Genomic DNA, 18804 nt, shown 5'->3' on the forward strand with positions numbered 1-18804 from the left:
CTTGGTGCTGTTTTTGCTTTTCTTTGTATCTCCAGAGCTTACTATGCCTTGTACATAAAAATGCTTATGGGGTTGGATTGAAATGTTGAGTTCATAATAATAATGAAGTTGAAGTGATTGAGTACTCTTAATGTTCAGTTTGTAGAGGATTGATTAAGAATGGTGAACGGCAAGACGAGGAGAGCCTGGGTGGACGTCGTCGGACAGATGCTCTACGTTTCTTATGTAAAATGAACCCTTCTCAAGCCCTGAAAGTCCGAGGCATGGTGGTAAGAAACTTGGCTTTTGATGGGGTAAAAGGGATGAAACATAGATCATTAAATAGGTAGTATCCTGCCATTGATGAGTGTAAAGACTTTTCTCCAGAAAGTCTGAGTGCCCAGCTTTGGAGTTGGGTGTGATTTCCTTGTTTACATTTCACTTTTCTCTCTGAACCTTTCCTTTTTGTGAAATCTAACTTCAGGCTTGCCAGTCCTATTTGCTTGCTATACGCTGACCTTGTGTTATTTTCTCTTCGGTTAGGTGGAAGAATGCCACCTGCCAGGGCTTGGGGTAGCTTTGACATTGGATCATACTAAGAATGAAGCTTCTGAAGATGGAGTGAGTGATCTGGTTTGTTTTGTTAGTGGTTTATTGCTTGGCACAAATGCAAGAGTTCGGACTTGGTTTGGAACTTTTATTCGAAATGGACAGCAGGTAAGAAACATTGGAAAGTGAGAATTAAGGACTCAGAATTTATTAGGGGTTGTTGAAAAGGGAAAAATATACTTTGAAGGTAGTGATTTTTTAAAAAAAATAAGTTATTATGTTGCACTTGCATAAAACTTTCATACTTGTAAAATGCAATATAGTATTTAAAAATTTTCCCTAACAATTCTTATCCAACAGTATCTAAACCCAAAATGATTAGTTGTTGTGGCTCAATCTTTAGTGTAAGAGTTGATCATTAACTCAGTATATAATGGTAAAAAGTTAAGCTTATTAATTTTAATTCTACTAATTGGCTATTGTAATAATTTAGCCTATGCTGGAGTGATGTTTACATATTGACATAACCTTTTTTTTTCCAAATTAAAAAAAAATTCATGGAAAGTTGCACAAATTTTTATTGTGTATTTTCTTTTTAAAAATTTAATTTTGTTTATTTTATTCCTTCCCTCCCCTACCTCTATTAGTTAAAGAAAAAGAAAGAAAGGCAGTGTCCTGGTAGCAAATAGATGTAATGAAGCTAAATAAATTCCCATATTAGCTGTATCCAAAAATTGTGCCTTTTTCTGTCCTCTAAGTCTTCCTTCAGGAGTTGGATAACATGCTTCATCAAAATTGGTCCTTTGGAATTGTGTCTGGTTGTTGTATAAGTCAGAATTCTTAAATCTTTTATTAACATTGTCATTGTTATTTTATCATTTGTACTTTTGCTAATTTGACTCTTTATCAGTTCTTGCAAATCTTCCAGGTTTCTTATGGCACTATAGTATTCCATAATTTGTTTATCCATTCCCCAGTTGAAATATGTGTGTGTGTGTACATATACATACACACACATTTGACAAGTCAACAAACATTTTTATGTGTAATGTATTTATACATATATGTATTCTTTTAATTTCTCATTCTTTACCACAACCAAAAATACTTCCATGAATATTTTTATACCTGAGCACTTTTCCTTTTGCTTTGGTCTTTTTAGGAATATGTGCCTATTAATAGTAAGCCATACACATGTATGGTTTAGTGACTTTGCTTTCCAGAATCTGATGAGTATGAGATGAAATTTCAAAGTTGTTAATTGCATTTCTCTAATTAGTGATAGGGAACATTTTAAAATATGGTTATTGGTAACTTAACTTTTCTTCTTTAGAGAACTGCTTTTTCGTATCCCTTATTTATTGGAGAAGGGTCCTTGTTATATATTTGGTTTAGGCTCTTTAAATCTTTTTTCCCCCCCAAGGCAGTTGTGATTCAGTGACTTGCCCAGGGTCACACAGCTCATGTTAAGGGCTGATTTTTTAATTTAGATCCTCCTGACTTCAGAGCTGGTGCTCTATCCACTCAATGTAGCTGTCCCTAGGCTCTATATATCTATGTGGAGCTTATTGTGGAATTTGGTTTAAATCCAATTTCCAATTTTTTTCCTTGCAGATTCCCTTATGTTCCTTTATTGGGTGTACTGATTTTACTTTCTGTTATTTGCATCACAAAAAAATGACCAGTCTATTCTTCCAGGGAATGATAGGAGTCAATTTCAGGTGTTAAGTGCTTTATTTAAATTTCCTTTTGATACAATAAGTAATTAATGTGATCCATTTTTTCTTGCAGAAAAAAAGAGAGACCAGCAGTTCTGTGCTTTGGCAAATGAGAAGGCAGCTTCTCTTGGAGTTGATGGGCATCCTTCCCACAGTAAGAAGTACACGCATCGTGGAAGAAGCTGATGTAGAGATGGAGCCTAATGTGTCTGTGTATTCAGGGCTGAAAGAAGAGCATGTTGTGAAAGCCAGTGCACTGTTACGTCTTTATTGCGCTTTGATGGGAATTGCTGGACTCAAGTATTTATTATTTTGATATTTCATTCTATAAACATTTTTTGTTCTTATTTTTGATTCTAAGTAAGTGAATGAAAGCTCTCTTAAACAGCGAATTCACAAGTTTCAAACTAGACTATATGAGCTTAGATCATTTTGGTTCATTATAATCAGTCTATATTAAGCACCTACTTTGTGCCAGGCACAGCAGTCTCTCAGGAAACTTATATTCTGTGTGTAGAAAGATCCGTCATGGGTAGCATATAAGTGAGTACAAAATAAGTACAAAATAATTTTTGGTTCAGAGAACAGACTAACAATGTGGGGGATCAGAGAAGGCGTAGTATAAGAGATAGGCCTTGGATCTGAGCCTTGGAAAGAGATGCCTCTAGAATCTAGAGATTCTAGCAGGTAAAGATGTAGAGAAAGAGATCTCAGGCACTGGGAAATAGCTGGTGCTAAGGCAAATGTATATAAAATGAAGCATCCTATTAAAAAAGCTGGATTGAAATGTTGAGTTCATGATAATATTCTGTAAACCAGAAAAAGGAATGTATGTGGAAATGCTTGATAAACTCTAAAATGCTATTTATTGCTTTAGAGTTTGATGATATTAAAGCTTCAAACTGAAACAAAACTTTTGGGACCCTCTGTATTAATTCTCAGACTTAAAGCTAGGTTTGTGTACATTGGGAACAAATCCCTCCTTTCTAAGTGAAAGTGTTAGGAACTTACTTATTTTTGTTTTTCTGTAAAAGCCATAGTGTAGATATGGGTAGAACCAGAGCAGTTTTTCTTCTTTTAATTGCTTTGTTGGACTCCATATATTTTAACATTGTTAGTCATTTTGGCAGAATTATGGTGAATGAGAAGCTATGTTCAACATAAATAAATCTCTCTTTCCTCTTACGTCTGAATAGCTTTCTTTTTTAGATTTTCTCATCCTGAGAAGGACTAGCAAACTAGATTACCTCTCAGGTGCCTTACAGCTCTGGATTTATGAGCCAGCTGGTTGTAAATTCTTGTTTATGTGGTAAGGTACACAAACACAAGAATTGTTCTTTGAACCATCACCCTTTCCTAAATCTTTTTATTAGTTGTTTCCTTGGTCTGTCTCAGAAAGAACATATATTGTATTAAAAATCTCTCAGAATTTTACATTTGGCAATCCTAGATATTAAAGATTGTGGAAAGATTTATTTTAAAAATTAAAATAAAGGTCTTCTTATGTGAAACATCTTTGACATCAAAAAATTGATTTCTTTTAGGCCAACTGACGAAGAAGCGGAGCAGCTATTGCAACTTATGACAAGTCGTCCTCCTGCAACACCAGCTGGGGTTCGCTTTGTTTCTCTTTCCTTTTGTATGCTACTGGCCTTTTCCACGCTTGTCAGGTATCTTTATGGAAATGTTGCTCTGTCTTTATTAATCTCTTTGAAGGTGTTTTCTTTCAGTAGTTAAAATGCACAACTAGCAAGAGATTAGAGATTTCTAGCAGATTCAGGTTTGGATCAGAAGTGTTATGTGTAAGCTTTTTTAAAATGCTGTCACTCAGGATCTATTGATAGACCTATTTTTTGCTTGCCTCCATTTCTCTTTCCCAATCAGTGAAGTAAGGTAGAAGTATATTTTTCAGCTGGTTTTGCTTACATTATTATCAAAGCTATAAGATGGAAGGATGATTGGAAACTATCTTTGCAGATCAGGCTTTCTCTTTGTTCTTTAGGCTTTTAGTCCCAGATCATTAATATAATGAAATTCTGACTATTTAAAATATCCAGAACAGTATTAATAATAAAATACCATTCTTTGGTCTGTATCTCTTGCTCTGCTTGTTCTACCTTATCTGACCTTATTTTCTTTTGCTGCTGGAGCCTGGACTCATTTGGCTAACTCTAGTAGTCTGAATTTGATATGTAGATTTGTAAAGCCTACAGCGATGGATATAAAATATAGATTTAATACATAATATGTAAATTGAGTTCAGAGACTAGACATCCCCTTTTTTAAAGACATACATTTGGTCATCCCTTCTGTGTGGAGTCTGATCATGATTTTCTTACTTGTAAAATATGGAAGTTGATTTAGATAATCTCTCAGATTCCTCAGTTCTACATTTGTGACCCTGTGCTGCTCAAATTTTTTTTTTTTTTTTTTTCCCTGAGGTATGAGGTGACTTGCCCAAGGTCACACAACCAGGAAGTGTTCAGTGTCTGAGGTCACATTTGAACTCAGGTACTCCTGACTTCAGGGCTGGTTCTTTGTCCACTGCTCTTCTTAGCTGCCCCTTCAAATTATTTTTAAAATTGTACAAACAAGTTTAAAACAAGTAGTTGAAATGGCTTTTGCTTAGGTGTTTCCATACTGATAAAATGAATTTTGCCATTGTACTGATTTGCCTATTAACTTGGTAAAAGAGTCTTTTAGTGTCAGTTGGGAGACATTAATGTGGCCTTCCCACTATTTCAATTCCAACAGTGCTGTGTGATCAGTTCAAGTATCTGCTCTACTGATAAATAGACCAAACTTGAAGAGTCATGATTTGATCAGTTCCTATAGAAAGGCAGCAATAAGGCCAGGGCTGGCCTCTTTTCTTGGCCTACTGTGTCATTTGCTAATTCTGTTAAAAAAATTGACTTTAATACTTCATTTTCTTGTTAAAGCTTTAAATGAAAGTAATTACTTTTATTCCAGCATGTACATTTCCATAATGCTTTCTTTAGAGTAGTTATTCTTTATCTGAATTAAACAGTTAATGGTCTGACATTTTTATTCAGTACACCTGAACAGGAGCAGCTAATGGTGATGTGGCTAAGCTGGATGATAAAAGAAGAAGCTTATTTTGAAAGGTAAGACTGCTTAATATTATTTTTCTTTATGTGACAGAACTTTTATTGTCCTCTCTTAACATTTATTATTTCCTTTCTGTTGTAACAGTACTTCTGGAGTGTCTGCTTCCTTTGGGGAGATGCTGTTATTGGTGGCTATGTATTTCCACAGCAACCAACTGAGTGCTATCATAGATTTGGTCTGTTCAACATTGGGGATGAAGGTAATTTGCCTCCTTCCTAAAGCATATAGTGCACTTCTTTCTATTCAAATTGCTTTTCTAGAACATTAATATAAATCTATTTGGTTCCATTGTTAACCTTATTTTAATTGAGTATTTTTAATATCAGAAAATTTTGAAAAGGCTATTTCTACTACGTGTTTCAAAAACCTGTGAGGCAGGCTTCTTGAAATAAATACTATTACTTAGAGCTAACTTAGATTATGTGAACTTTTTCTTGCTTTGTATGTTATCTACTTTCATAGTATAGTATTTATTCACTTATTCATTACCTATTTATGTCATTATTTCAGATTGTGATTAAACCAAGCTCTTTAAGTAGAATGAAGACTATCTTCACTCAGGAAATTTTTACTGAACAGGTATATTTCTTTAACCTTAGATACTTACTTACCCATAAAGCATCCTGTAATATAAACTTGTTGAATATTTCACTTTAATAGCCAAAATATTTCACATTAAGATTTATATTCTTCTTGAAAGTCTCTCAGTGGTTTATTTCCTTGTTGAAACTTTTTATAGAGATTAATACTTTAGAACAATGTATGATTTAGTACATGTTTTAAATTGTATCTTTATATCATGTTTATTTAGAAGTATATGAATAGTTAGTCCTTGTTAATAATTGCCCTGCTAATAAGAGGAATTCAAAAGGATTGTAATAACTCATTTGCTGTTTTGAGGCTTGTTCAGAGCTCTACATTTTCTAATTTAAATGATTTTTGAATTTGTAAGGTTAGACATTGTTTAGAACCACTAGGTTTTATGTGACAGGTTCTTGTTTGATCCTTAGCTTCATGCAACTCATGGAGGTATCTTTATCACTTTAAATCTTATTGAATCAATCCTAAATTTTACCTAATTTAAATTTGAAGCCTAATGATAATAGGCTTCACTGGATTGTTTAAAAAGTTTAATTCATGGGGCAGCTAAGTGATTAGTGAATAGAGCACCAGCCCTCAAGTCAGGAGGACCTGAGTTCAAATCTGGTCTCAGACACTTAACACTTCCTAGCTGTATGATCCTGGGCAAGCCACTTAACCCCAAGTGCCTCAGAAAAAAAAAAAAAAAAAAAAAAAAGTTCCTTCCTTTAAGTATCTTTAAATGCTGGAAATAGGTACATGTGACTAATCAGAACAACATGCTATTCATGAATGCACATGTTTTAATGTAGCTTATACTAAAAGTTTGTGTTGGTTTTTTTTTTTTTTTACCCTTAGGTTGTCACGGCTCATGCTGTTCGGGTTCCTGTAACTAGCAGCCTCAGTGCCAATATTGCTGGGTTTTTGCCTATCCACTGTATTTATCAGCTTCTCAGAAGTAGATCCTTTACCAAGCACAAAGTGTCAATAAAAGTATATTACCATTTGCATTTCAAAGCATCACATTGTGTTAAACATTTTCCATTATATTTTTCTGCAGTTTTGCAGTATAGATGCTTTTTGGTGTTTGTTTCTTTTTGGTTGTTTGAATGTAAAATATTGAACTAAGTGCTTAATTATTTATATGAATATAAATAAGCCATGCATATTTCACATTTTTAAATGTGAAATTATTGTATAAATTTTATAATAGTGCTAACTGTGTATCCTGAATTAGTGATCCAAGTTATTTATCTTATCTAAGATGTTTATCCATAAAAAACTTTTGCTTTTTGAGAGAACTGATTTTTTTCACAGTTGGCCATTTTTGTCTGAAACCCTTCTGAAATAGTATTTTAAAACAGGGAAAAGATGATCAAAAACCCAATTCTGGAAGATTTTTCTAGAGACAACACTGAAACTAATATTTTTAATTAAATTAAATTAAAAATATTTTTTCATATCCTAGATCCCCACTTCTAGTAGCAGTGGGCATTCTTTTTGTCAGTAGCCATCATGTGCATGTACATGTGACAGTGTTATTCCCAGTTTTTTGTTTTTGTGTAAATATGATAGACTTGATAGTGTATAAAACTGGATGAGACTTTAGAGTTCATGATGTCTAGCCTCATAGTTATGCAGCCAAGGACACTGAAACTCAGGGAGATGAAGTGATTGCCTCAACATTGTCCCAGCTCTGAGAGTCAGGGCCAGAACTAGAATCAAAGCTTTCCAGTCCTGTATTCCTTCACTGTCATGCCACCTTTTTAGATTTCCTTCTACCTAGGGATTAAACTCTTGTGAAACACCCAATAGTATCTTCTATTGAACCTGCTGCTTTTCAATTCATATTTCAGATATGATTTTAAAATTAAGTTGCATTTTGGTTTGAAGGGATACATAGTAATGTGGTCCCATGTTTCACCTCAATTTAGAAAGATGTCTTTTTTTTTTTTTGGGAGGGTATCTTAAAACAGATCAATAAGAATTTATTAAGTGTTTACTCAATGCATATTTGAGACTAAATAAACAATATTTTTGGAAGTGCCTTCAACGCAGTTGTCTTAAAGTCAGTCCATGCAGTTAATGTCAAGAACCTTGCTACTATATATTGTGCTATTTGGCACTTGATAAAATCCTAACTTTAAAACAAATGAAATTCCAAGTTTTTCTTTTTAGTACTTTTTCTCCATCATTGAGAGTCAATTGTAGAAATAGTTTAAAGCCAAGTTTTGTGATTTATATTAGAGCTAGTTATGTTTTGAAATGGCAACAAATTAAATTTAAATTTATCATGAGTTCATAAGTCATGTACAAATATATATGCAGTATTAAAATTTTCACTTGGATTCTCTGACTTCCTTCTTCAGGACTGGATTTATAGACAGCTGTGTGAAACCTCTATTCCACTCCACCCTCAGTTACTTCCTCTTATTGATGTATACATAAATTCTGTACTTACTCCTGCTTCTAAATCAAATCCAGAAGCCACAAACCAACCAATCACAGAACAGGAAATACTCAGTGTTTTTACAGGACTCATTGGGGTAAGACTTTTTTTTTTTTTTTTTTAATACTTTCAATTTTTTCTCTTTTGGTTAACTCCATTTGTTTTTTTTTTTTTTTTTTTTTTTCTTTTGGATTAATGGTAAATGATCTTAGATGGCTTCTATATAGTCCAGAATTTGGAATGAGGGTTCATTTTTTCAGCTGTTTCTAAAGCTAAAATGAACAGTAATTCAAAAGTAAGTTTGGCAGATGGAAATTTTATGAGTAAATGTTATTTTCTCTTGAAACCCACTTATAAACATGATGACTTTTGCTCAGGTCTAAGGATTTCCTTTTGAACTTAGGGTTAGGGAAAGCTTTTTGAAAAGTTGTAGCCTATTCAGGTGCTCTGGCCAAGTCTTTGTATATCTATAATGCACCTGGATTCACTTATGGAGGACTGGAAAAAGGTGATTTTTCTTTTTGGCTAAAAATAATACAGCATTGTTCCCTAGCACTGTTTAATACATAATTGTCTTAGAATTGTTTTCCTTGTGGTAATTGAAAAATTTTTTCAAAAATATTTGTATTTAAAGTTTTGAGTTTCCAATTTGTATTCCTTCCTCCCTTCCTTCTCTCCCCCCTCCTTAAGATGGTAAGTAATCAGAAATAGATTATGTCTGTGCAATTTGTAAAACATTTTCTTGCTAGTCTTTTTGTACAAGAAGACATGAATAAAAGAAAAGTGAAAAATAGTACACTTCAGTCTTTATTTAGTCAATTCTTTATCTGGAAGTGGATAGTATGCTTCTTAGTCTTTTGGGATTGTCTTGGATCATTGTATTGATGAAAATAGCTAAATTATTCATAGTTCTTCATCAAATAATATTGCTATTATTGTGTACAGTATTCTCCTGATTTTATTCACTTCGCTTGAGTTTATGTAAGTCTTTCCAGGTTTTTCTGAAATCATACTGTTTTCATTCTTATAGCTCTATAATCTTCCATTATAATAGTATACCATAGCTTGTTTAGCCATTCTTCAGTAGATGGATATCTTAACAACCAAAAAAAAGAGCTGCTATCAACATTTTTATACAAATGGGTCCTTTCCTCTTTTTTGGGGTGTTTTTGGAATATGGACTTAGCAGTGGTTATTGCTGGATCAAAAAAGAATGTAGTTTTATAGTCTTTTGGGCATAGTTCCAAATTTATCCTCTGGAATGGTTGGACCAGTTCATGACTCCACCAATCAGTACATTAGTGTTCCACAGCTCCCAACATTCAACATTTTCCTTATTTTGTTGTTGTATTAGTTCTCTGATAGGTATGAAGTGGTACCTCAGTTGTTTTATTCTGTATTTCTCTGATTAATAGTAATTTAAAGGATTTTTCATCTGACTATAGATAGCTTTGATTTCTTTGTCTGAAAACTGCCTTTTCATATTCTCTACCCATTTAACAGTTGGAGAATGAGATGTATTTTTCTAAATTTGATTCAGTTCTCTATATATTTAAGAAATTAAATATTTATTTGAAATACTTGTTACCAAAAATTTCCCCCCAGTTTTCTTCTTTAATTATAATTTTGGTGACATTGGTTTTGTTTGTGCAAAAAAATATTTTATATAATCAAAATTATCTGTTTTATATTTTGTGATGCTCTTTACATCTTCTTTGGTCCTCAATTCTTCCCTTATCCATATACCTGACACACAAACCGTTTTTTGCTTTCTTAATTTGCTTATGGAATTAGCATTTATATGTAAATAATTTTCACATTTTGACTTCATTTTGGTATACAGTATGAGATGTTGATCTATACCTAGTTTCCGCTGTACTTTTTTCCAGTTTTCCTAGCAGTTTTTGTCAAATGAGCTTTTGTTCCAAAAGCTTGTATCTTTGGGTTTATCATGAACTAGATTATTGTGGTAATTTACTATAATGTAATTTGTACTCTTGTGATAATTTCTAAGTACAAATGTGTTGGGGGGGGTGGTTATTAAATAAGATTCCTATTAGGGCCATTCAAAAACATTTCTTTAATCTTTGTGAAGGTTTGCTTTTGCAAAAAGTAGTCTATGACTCCAATTTTCTCAGCATATGAAAGAGTAATTGAATTTGCTGTGTCTCAACTTTTCTATTACTGAAAAAAAGGTAAATTAGATTTTTGAGTTGCAGCAGTCAAGCTGTCCAGGTTCCTCCTTTATTTTGGCCTGTAGTGACCTGTATTTTAATTCTAGCAGTAAAAGAGTCAAATGAATATTTTGTCAAAGGTCAGATTTGTCTTGTAAAATCAAATATTTGTCTTATGAAGTGAAATTTTATCAAGAAGTCTTGTCATAGTATTTTTAATGAAGAAGGTCTGATTTTTGTCTGCAGGCTGACAGCAATAGAATTACACAGCATAGTGCACAATCTCACAGTATCACGGCTCAGCTCCTGGTGTTGTACTACATATTGTCTTATGAAGAAGCCCTTCTTACCAACACTAAGACTCTTGGTAGGTGATTGTGTGCCTGGAAGCCCTGCAAGGGCTCAAAAGATGTTTTATTTCTTTAAGTGTACTTTCTTAGATCAATGACATGTATTTAAGTTAAATGATTTAAAAATTTTGTGATAGCTCTTGCAGTGACATGCCAACAATTGTACATATTTTCTAAAAACAAACTATACTATTTAAAAAGTTTTAAACACAGTCAACTCAATCATTTCCAGAATGCTATCATCATACAATCAGAACCCAGAAGTAAAAACAAGCCAATTGTATGATATAGACTTAAATACATGTCTTAGGTATTACATATGCACATATATGTGTATATAACAACATTTTATGTATATATATATCTATATATTTTTTAAACTATTAGTCTAAAATATTGCCATTATAGTCATTGAATTGGGCTTTTAAAAAATAATGTAACATGTTATGTCACAACAAGTAGAATATCTTTTTCTGTAACCAAGGAGGAAATTTCACATCTGTTTTAAATCTGGTCTTATATATTTAATTTGGAAAGATTTTTGTTTGTTTTAAGCTAGAAAGCCATCATTATGGTTGTAATGGATTTTTACCCTGGGACAGTTCTTTGGCATTATCGGAAGGATAGGGACCTTTTTTCATCTTGTTGATTTAAATCACTTAGTGATAGGCCCATCAGCTGTCCTTAATGTTTTTGAGAAATTTGTAATAAATGTGATAGGATTTTTTCTTTGGCTTCTTTCCTTTACTTTGAGGATTCTCTAGGGCTTTTTAAACTTTTTTCACTTGTGACCCCTTTTTGCCTTCGAAAATTTTATATGACCCTGGGTATATAGGTATTTAAAGTAAGTATACAAATCAAACATTTACTGATAATAAATCATAATTTCACAGCCTCCACATTGTTATGAGAACTCATTTGGGGTCATAATCCACATTTTAAGAAACTGGATTCTGGATGATTTTCCAATACCTATCTATTTATTATAGGGAAAATTGAACTAATTGGTCTTATTACTTGTGTCCCTCTTGAATCTTTGATTAGGCATTGAGTTCTGGTAAAGAATACTGTTTGTTATTTTATAGTAGCTCTTTGAAAAAAAATTTTTTTTATACTATGCTTTAGAGATTTTCCATTTGGGACAATTGGGCAGGATTTTACTATCAGCCCTATCTGTATATCCAAATAGTAAAAGCTTTAAGAAGATTTTACTATTTGTGCCTTCACATACGCTTTCTGAGGTACTTTTTGTGTTGTCACTGAGAAGTGAATGGGTACTATGAATCTCATGTCCTAAACAATAATTTGAACCTTCTGTTTTTGTTCATGACTATGTTTATTTAGTGTCAATATTAGGGTAACCATTAAGTGTCTGGTATGAAAGAAAGAAGAATTCTAGATTTACAGCTAATACTTAGCACTTAAGCAAAAGCTAGTTTTAGGTGGGAAGCAAAAGCTTACTAAGTAGAGGATCAAGTTAATGAAAAGTTTGAGTTAATGGAAGGACTTATATATGAACTGGGAATGTTCTGTAGCCTGATTTAAAGGGAAATTCCACATTAACTTAAGGGTGGGGGAAATAAAAGCTAGATAGAACTCAAGAGTATAGACTTTTTTTTGGAAAGTGAGACTTGTTTAGATCGAAATACCTGAAAAATCTCTTAAGTTCTTTCTTGATCACATTAATTTTTAGTGCTTTCTACTACCTTCCCTCCAAATTATTTTTATATTATCTGTGTGCTTGTTCTCTCCATTCCCCTATTTACATTGAATGTAAACTTTTTCAAGGCAGAAATTGTTTCATTTTTTTTCTTTGTATCCTTAGTCCTGGATACATAATAGGATACACAATATTTAATAAATAAATGCCTGTTGAAATGAATTAAGTAAAATTGATCTAAACTGGAAAAGCTATATTTTAGCTGCTTTTTGTACCTGTAATTGGCTAATATTTCTAGTTTGTGCTGTTATAAATTTTGATGTCTGCAGGAAAGAAAGTATTTTTTCATTCAAGGTGACTGGGTTGAATTTGTGATAGTGACTTCAGAAAGAAAATTTAAAGTCTATATAGCCATATGTGATCATAAAGGTGGGGAATTATTTTATCTTATTGATGATTTGTTCTTCTGTACTGTCATGAAATTGAGAGGGGCACAATTAAGGTGAACAAGGAGAGGGGAGACCTTTAGATACATAAAGACATGGAAGTGGGAAAGAGCATGATATATTGGGAACAGAGTCATGTAGTTTGGCTGCTTTCATGAATTGGGCTGGGATAGTCAGCATTTGAAAAGGTTGCCTGCTTCTTGTGGCTAATTCTTGTTCTACTTGTCATATTCTTATAACTTCAGTATCTTGGTAATTTCTCTTTAAGTTAAAACTATTTTTGTATTAGTATGCATTCACTACTGTCTTAGAATAAATATTTAACCACTGTATTGCAAACTTTCATATGTCCTGTTGTTTAAAATATCCTCAAACTAAAATACTGTTAAAGATAACTTCAGAGCATGCAAAAATAATTTATTTGGTCTATATAGATGTCTTTATACCTGGGCTGTACTAGGCACCATCAAACAGATTTGAACAGATGTAGCTCTCAAATGAGTTACAAAGGGTTTCTTTGTACCTTGATCACAGGAACCATAGGCTTTTTCTCTTTGTTCCATTCTGTCATACATCAACTTGCTGAAAAAAACAGTTGCCTCTATCTGGAGTAAGAAGATTTAGGTTCAAATCCTAGCTCTGCTTCTTGCTATGTTTGTGACATTGGGCAATCTTCTTGTTCAACTTCTCTCTGAGCAAGTCACTTAATTTCAGTTTTCTTGATTGTAAAATAAACTGTATTATGTTAATCAGTCAGCTAGCGTTTTTTAAGTGCCTGCCATGTGCCAGGTATTGTGCTAAGTATTTGGGATACAAAGACAGTGGAAACAAAAGTTCCAAACCCTGCAGAGGTTACTTTTTTTCCTCCCTAGTAGAGAGCTTACTTTCTAACAGAAGAGACAAGAGAAGATATATGCATGTATAGAGATGGACAGAATAGGAAAGCGAAAGAGACTAGACTTGTGATTAGTGGAGAGTGCCTGTTGGGAAAATCTCTCTTCTAAGCAGATTAGTGCTGTCTCTGTGCAAGTTAAGAGTGTTGGTTGCCTATAGCACTAAGAAATTAAGTGACCCGCCCAGGGTTACACAGCCAACATGTGTCAGAGGCAGGCCTTATTAGCTCCAATGCCAGCTTTCTAAGGAATAGTCCACCCAGCCTTTCAACACACAGACTATTTGTTCTCTCTATCTCTCTCAATATAAGATAATTTTTGGAGAGAAGATCTTCAAAAATGGCCTCTTATAGAAGATGGTGCTCAAATTAAGATTGGATTGTTTGGATTGCTTCTGAGGTTCCTTTGAGCTCTAAATCTATTATTCTGTGATCTATAAAATAAGAAGGTTGGACCACTTGATTTTCATGTCTAATATCTATGATCCTTTCTGTTGACAAGAGGGGACATGGATAGATCCTATTGTCTTTTAAGCTTCCCAGTCAACTTGAGTTTTTCCTTTTATCTTTGCTCTCTTTTCCCTTAAAAAAATAGCCCTTCTATCTTAAACCTTTTAGCATATAACAGACTGAAGTTTCATATAATAGGATTTAATCATGTTTTGTGAGAGTACAGTACCCTTTAAGTTTTGCCCCATAGTCAATATGGATGGCATGCTATAAATATTTCTTGTTTGACCATGTTTTAGGATGAAAAATGAGAAAGTACTTTTCCTAGTATTTAAAATATTTTGGGGGCTGGGATCCATGGTGGGAGGGTATTTGGATGAACATGATTGTATGCAGCTTAAAAGCTAGATTTGGAAATTGGGCAGTAGTTAGAAATCTTTATTGATAAATAAATATGCTAATCTTTGAATCCTAATTTTTCCTCCTTTAAATGGTATTATATGGAGGGACCAATAACTTTTGAATTAAAGCATATTGATAATTCTACAGCTTTTATGAACTATGAAGTTAAACGCAAATTGAATTAACAATGGGTAGGCCTCCTTGAATTTTCATTCATAATTTGGATTGAAACTTTAGATTTCAGATTGGTTTAAATGTGTTTATTGACATTTATTTATCTTTATCTGACCAGCTACCATGCCGAGAAAGCCTAAATCATACTCTCCCTGTTTAATGGATCAGATTCCAATCAAATTCCTCATACGACAGGCTCAAGGGCTACAGCAAGAATTGGGAGGTACATTCATTGTTTTTATTAGTCTTTTAATGCTATTACTTGTTTATGACTTTGAATAATCTATTTCTAAAGAAGATGCTGGTCTTATTCGTACTCTGTACGTTTTTGTTTTGTAGAAAAATATGAAGGAAGATCCATTATCCCTTTTTGTAGCAGTGATTTTTTTTGGGGGGGGATGGTTAGAACATATGTAGTTTAGAAATAATAATATTCCTTTGCATTATTTTTTATGTGTTGTACATTCATTCTTTCAGCTGTTCCTAGCAGGTAAGAAATATTGTCATCTGTAATTGACTGATAAGGAAATAAGGACAGAGAGATGTAGAGGGGGTACTATATGATAGTGGAAAAGGCTAGTCTAGGAGTCTGTTTTACCACTAGTGAACTATAACTTTGGGCAAATTATTTAAATACCCTATGCTCTAGTTTAGTTTCTGCAGCTGTTAGTGATGAAATTGGACTAGTTCTGTGAGATCACTTCTGTCTCTGATATGTTGTGAGTCTATAAGTTTGATTTGCTTTGAAATGGCCTAAAATAATCTTTCAACTCATGCTGTGCTAGATTATATTATTTATTTGTGTGTATTTATCTATGATGAATTTTCATTGAAAAAATTTTATGAATTTCTGAGCATGGAATTTTAGAGTGGAATAATTTTCTTGTCAAGACAAGAAATGTTTGAACTAATGTCTATTAACTATATAATTTTTGAACAAAAACACCAAAGTTTCTTCAATCACAGTAATGACAAAATTCTTTTAATATTTATTGTTTTATTTTTCATGCATGAAAATTGAGAGATATCTGGAATCTCTTTTACTTAAGGAAAATTTGCAACCCTGTAAATTTTCCTAGCATATGTTGGAATATGCCCAAGTCATAGGTATATTTTAGCTTTTATTTTATATCATATATACAAAATTCATAAGAAGGTTTTTGCTATGTATAATTAAACATTATTTTTAAAATTTCCAGCTAATTTCAGTTATGGCATTTGTTATTAGGGTGGTTGTTAAAATTATTGTTTATATTTATTAACAGTACAACAGTGATAAAGGCAGGTAATGGATCTGAGGTTTTAATTTTTTGATAACAGGATTTTGATTCCATATTTCCTTTACCTTTTTGGAAGGCAAGGGTGGAGAACATCTTAATGCAGTAGAAAGTTCACTGGCTTTGGAGTAGATAGAGGACTGGAGTCCAAATCTTGACCCTGCTTTTTATTGTTTGTGTGATCGTGGGTCAGTTAATCTCTCGTCTCTATAAGTGGGTGGGATTGGGTGGTTTGTCTCTAAAGTTGTTTCCATTTCTAAATCATGTTCTAAGTATATGATTCTAAGTAATTGCTTATGATTCTCATTCAGAATCTTAGTTGGCCACTGGATCCATCTTTAGGAGATGCCAGTGTATAGTCATCCATTGTGATTGGGTATTAGATAATATTTGGTTATTAAAATTGGAAACTGAGGAAGGAGAAAAAGATCTTATGAGTATTTAACATAAGTGTTCTTACTTATTTATTGGAATTTTTAAAGGGTTACACTCTGCTTTATTGCGTCTTCTTGCAACTAACTATCCACATTTATGTATTGTGGATGATTGGATTTGTGAAGAAGAAATTACAGGGACAGATGCTTTGCTACGGCGAATGCTTTTGACCAACACTGCCAAAAATCACTCTCCTAGACAACTTCAAGAAGGTGTGTTAGTTTTTTTTTTTTTTTAACTTGTTTTTTGTGCAGTCTCTGTTAGTTCTTAATGCTACTTAATGTTATTAAATATTTAAATATGATGGAATATTTTTCTTTGAAAAATGTTAACAGTTTTTAAAGTAAGCAGTTCTAAATTTGTAGCTCTGAGGACTTGTTTTTCTTTGTTGAATTGCAAATTTTTTTTCCCCTTGTAGATACTTTATCATATAAGTGCTTATTATATTTCTTGAGGATTGTTACTGAATACTAGACTAGGAACATAATGTGTGGCTGTGACCACTGTGTTGGTAGTAGAAATAACCATCTAATATGTGTCCAAATATTGAAAAAGAAATATTTAGGACAAGCTTGGCAAAATAGAATTGACATAATGCATTGCAAATAATAGTTGCTTAATTTATATTAAGTTAATGAATTTTTGGACCAGACAGTTCTCTGAATGCAGACCTCTGTCAGAATGTAGATGGTAGTTTTTACTATTTGAATTAATTCTTATATTAGAAGTGAGATTAGAAATAGTGACATTAATTTTTTCACTTTCATTCTTGCTAATATCAAGATATTTCTTTTTTTAAAGAATCGGAGCAGCTAGGTGGCACAGTGGGTAGAGCACCTGCCCTGAAGTCTGGAGGATCCCAGTTCAAATGTGGTCTCAGACACTTAACACTTCCTAGCTCTGTGACCTTGGGCAAGTTACTTAATCCCACTTGCCTCAGCAAAAAACCCAAAATAAACAAACAAAAAATCAACATTACTTGGAATTCTTGAATAAAGATAAATATTCGGTTAGGACAAATCATATAGAAAAGCTTCCAAACTTTTATTAATTTTTTTTAATTACACATGTTCGTGCTAGTCCTGCAATCAAGAAGACCAATTCAATTTTGGCCTCATTCACCTACTTGTGGGAACCTGGGAGAATTATTTAACATCTATTTTCTTCAATTTTTTTACTTTTAAAATAAGGATCATGATAACATTTACCTCCCATATTGTTGTTCATTAATGTTATTATATTGACTTTAACAAAATAATAGTAATGTCTTTATTTTTGTATTCTCTTAATTTCTTTTTTCTTCTTGGTACATTTTTTGAATTTTGTGGCATAGAGAACAGAGAGCTAGTCTCAAAGGCAACTAGAGCAAGGTGCTAATTTTATTCTTGATGGCTAGGCAAGTCATTTAACTTCTCAATACTTCAGGCAGCTCTATGAGAGAATAAGTTGCAAGGAAGGTACTGATTTCCATTGGTAAGAGCAGTTTCTGAATCTGCGATATACCCATGAAATCATCAGTTAAGTTTTTCTCCCTATTACTTATTTTTATACTATTGCATATTTTTGTGCATATAAAGTATAATTTTGTGTTTGAATCTTTATATCAGTCTTTGATATTTCTTTTTATTCTTAGTTGTTTTAATGCAAAAACATTCTTTTTGTTGACTTGCCACAATTTATTCAGTGATTCCCCTAGCATTGAATATGTGCATTGCTTAAATTTGTTCTATTGCAAGTAAAGCCAATAAATACTTTTGTACAAATAGATCTTTACTTTTTAAAGATATCTTTAGGGAATAGTGGGGAGGGGATCATTGGATTAAAGGGTATTATTCAGTTTTGAAATTCATTATGTATTCAGAATTTTCAGAAAGATTAAACCACTTCACAGCTCTAGCATATATGATTTTTACCTGTTTTCATATAGCTCCAATATCATATCATTGTTTTAACTGTCTTTGTTGTATAATTGATGTAATGAAAAAAATTTTATTAAGTGCTTACTTGGGAGCTCTTAATTTGAATTTCTCTGATTATTAAAACTTGTAGTTTTTCAAATTGTTATTAACAATTTGTTGCTTTGAAAACTTCTCATACCTCCTTTGACTATTTATTTATTGGACAATATAGATATTCCTTAA

General features: G+C 32.7%; 1 protein-coding gene across 2 annotated transcripts in view; it reads left to right on the top strand.

Annotated features, from left to right (window-relative positions):
* Positions 1 to 18804, top strand: part of INTS2 (integrator complex subunit 2) — a 47411-nt gene that overhangs the window by 15615 nt on the left and 12992 nt on the right. For both annotated transcript variants that reach the window (XM_074261981.1, XM_074261982.1), the window contains exons 6-17: positions 139 to 269; positions 523 to 696; positions 2320 to 2546; positions 3791 to 3916; positions 5300 to 5371; positions 5460 to 5574; positions 5886 to 5954; positions 6813 to 6947; positions 8324 to 8500; positions 10824 to 10944; positions 15070 to 15174; positions 16711 to 16875. In XM_074261981.1, the coding sequence (XP_074118082.1) occupies positions 139 to 269; positions 523 to 696; positions 2320 to 2546; positions 3791 to 3916; positions 5300 to 5371; positions 5460 to 5574; positions 5886 to 5954; positions 6813 to 6947; positions 8324 to 8500; positions 10824 to 10944; positions 15070 to 15174; positions 16711 to 16875 (1617 nt within the window). The remainder of the gene's footprint in view (positions 1 to 138; positions 270 to 522; positions 697 to 2319; positions 2547 to 3790; positions 3917 to 5299; positions 5372 to 5459; positions 5575 to 5885; positions 5955 to 6812; positions 6948 to 8323; positions 8501 to 10823; positions 10945 to 15069; positions 15175 to 16710; positions 16876 to 18804) is intronic.

Source organism: Sminthopsis crassicaudata, chromosome 4 (genome assembly GCF_048593235.1).
Source record: "Sminthopsis crassicaudata isolate SCR6 chromosome 4, ASM4859323v1, whole genome shotgun sequence".
In the NCBI taxonomy this organism is placed as follows: Eukaryota; Metazoa; Chordata; class Mammalia; order Dasyuromorphia; family Dasyuridae; genus Sminthopsis; species Sminthopsis crassicaudata.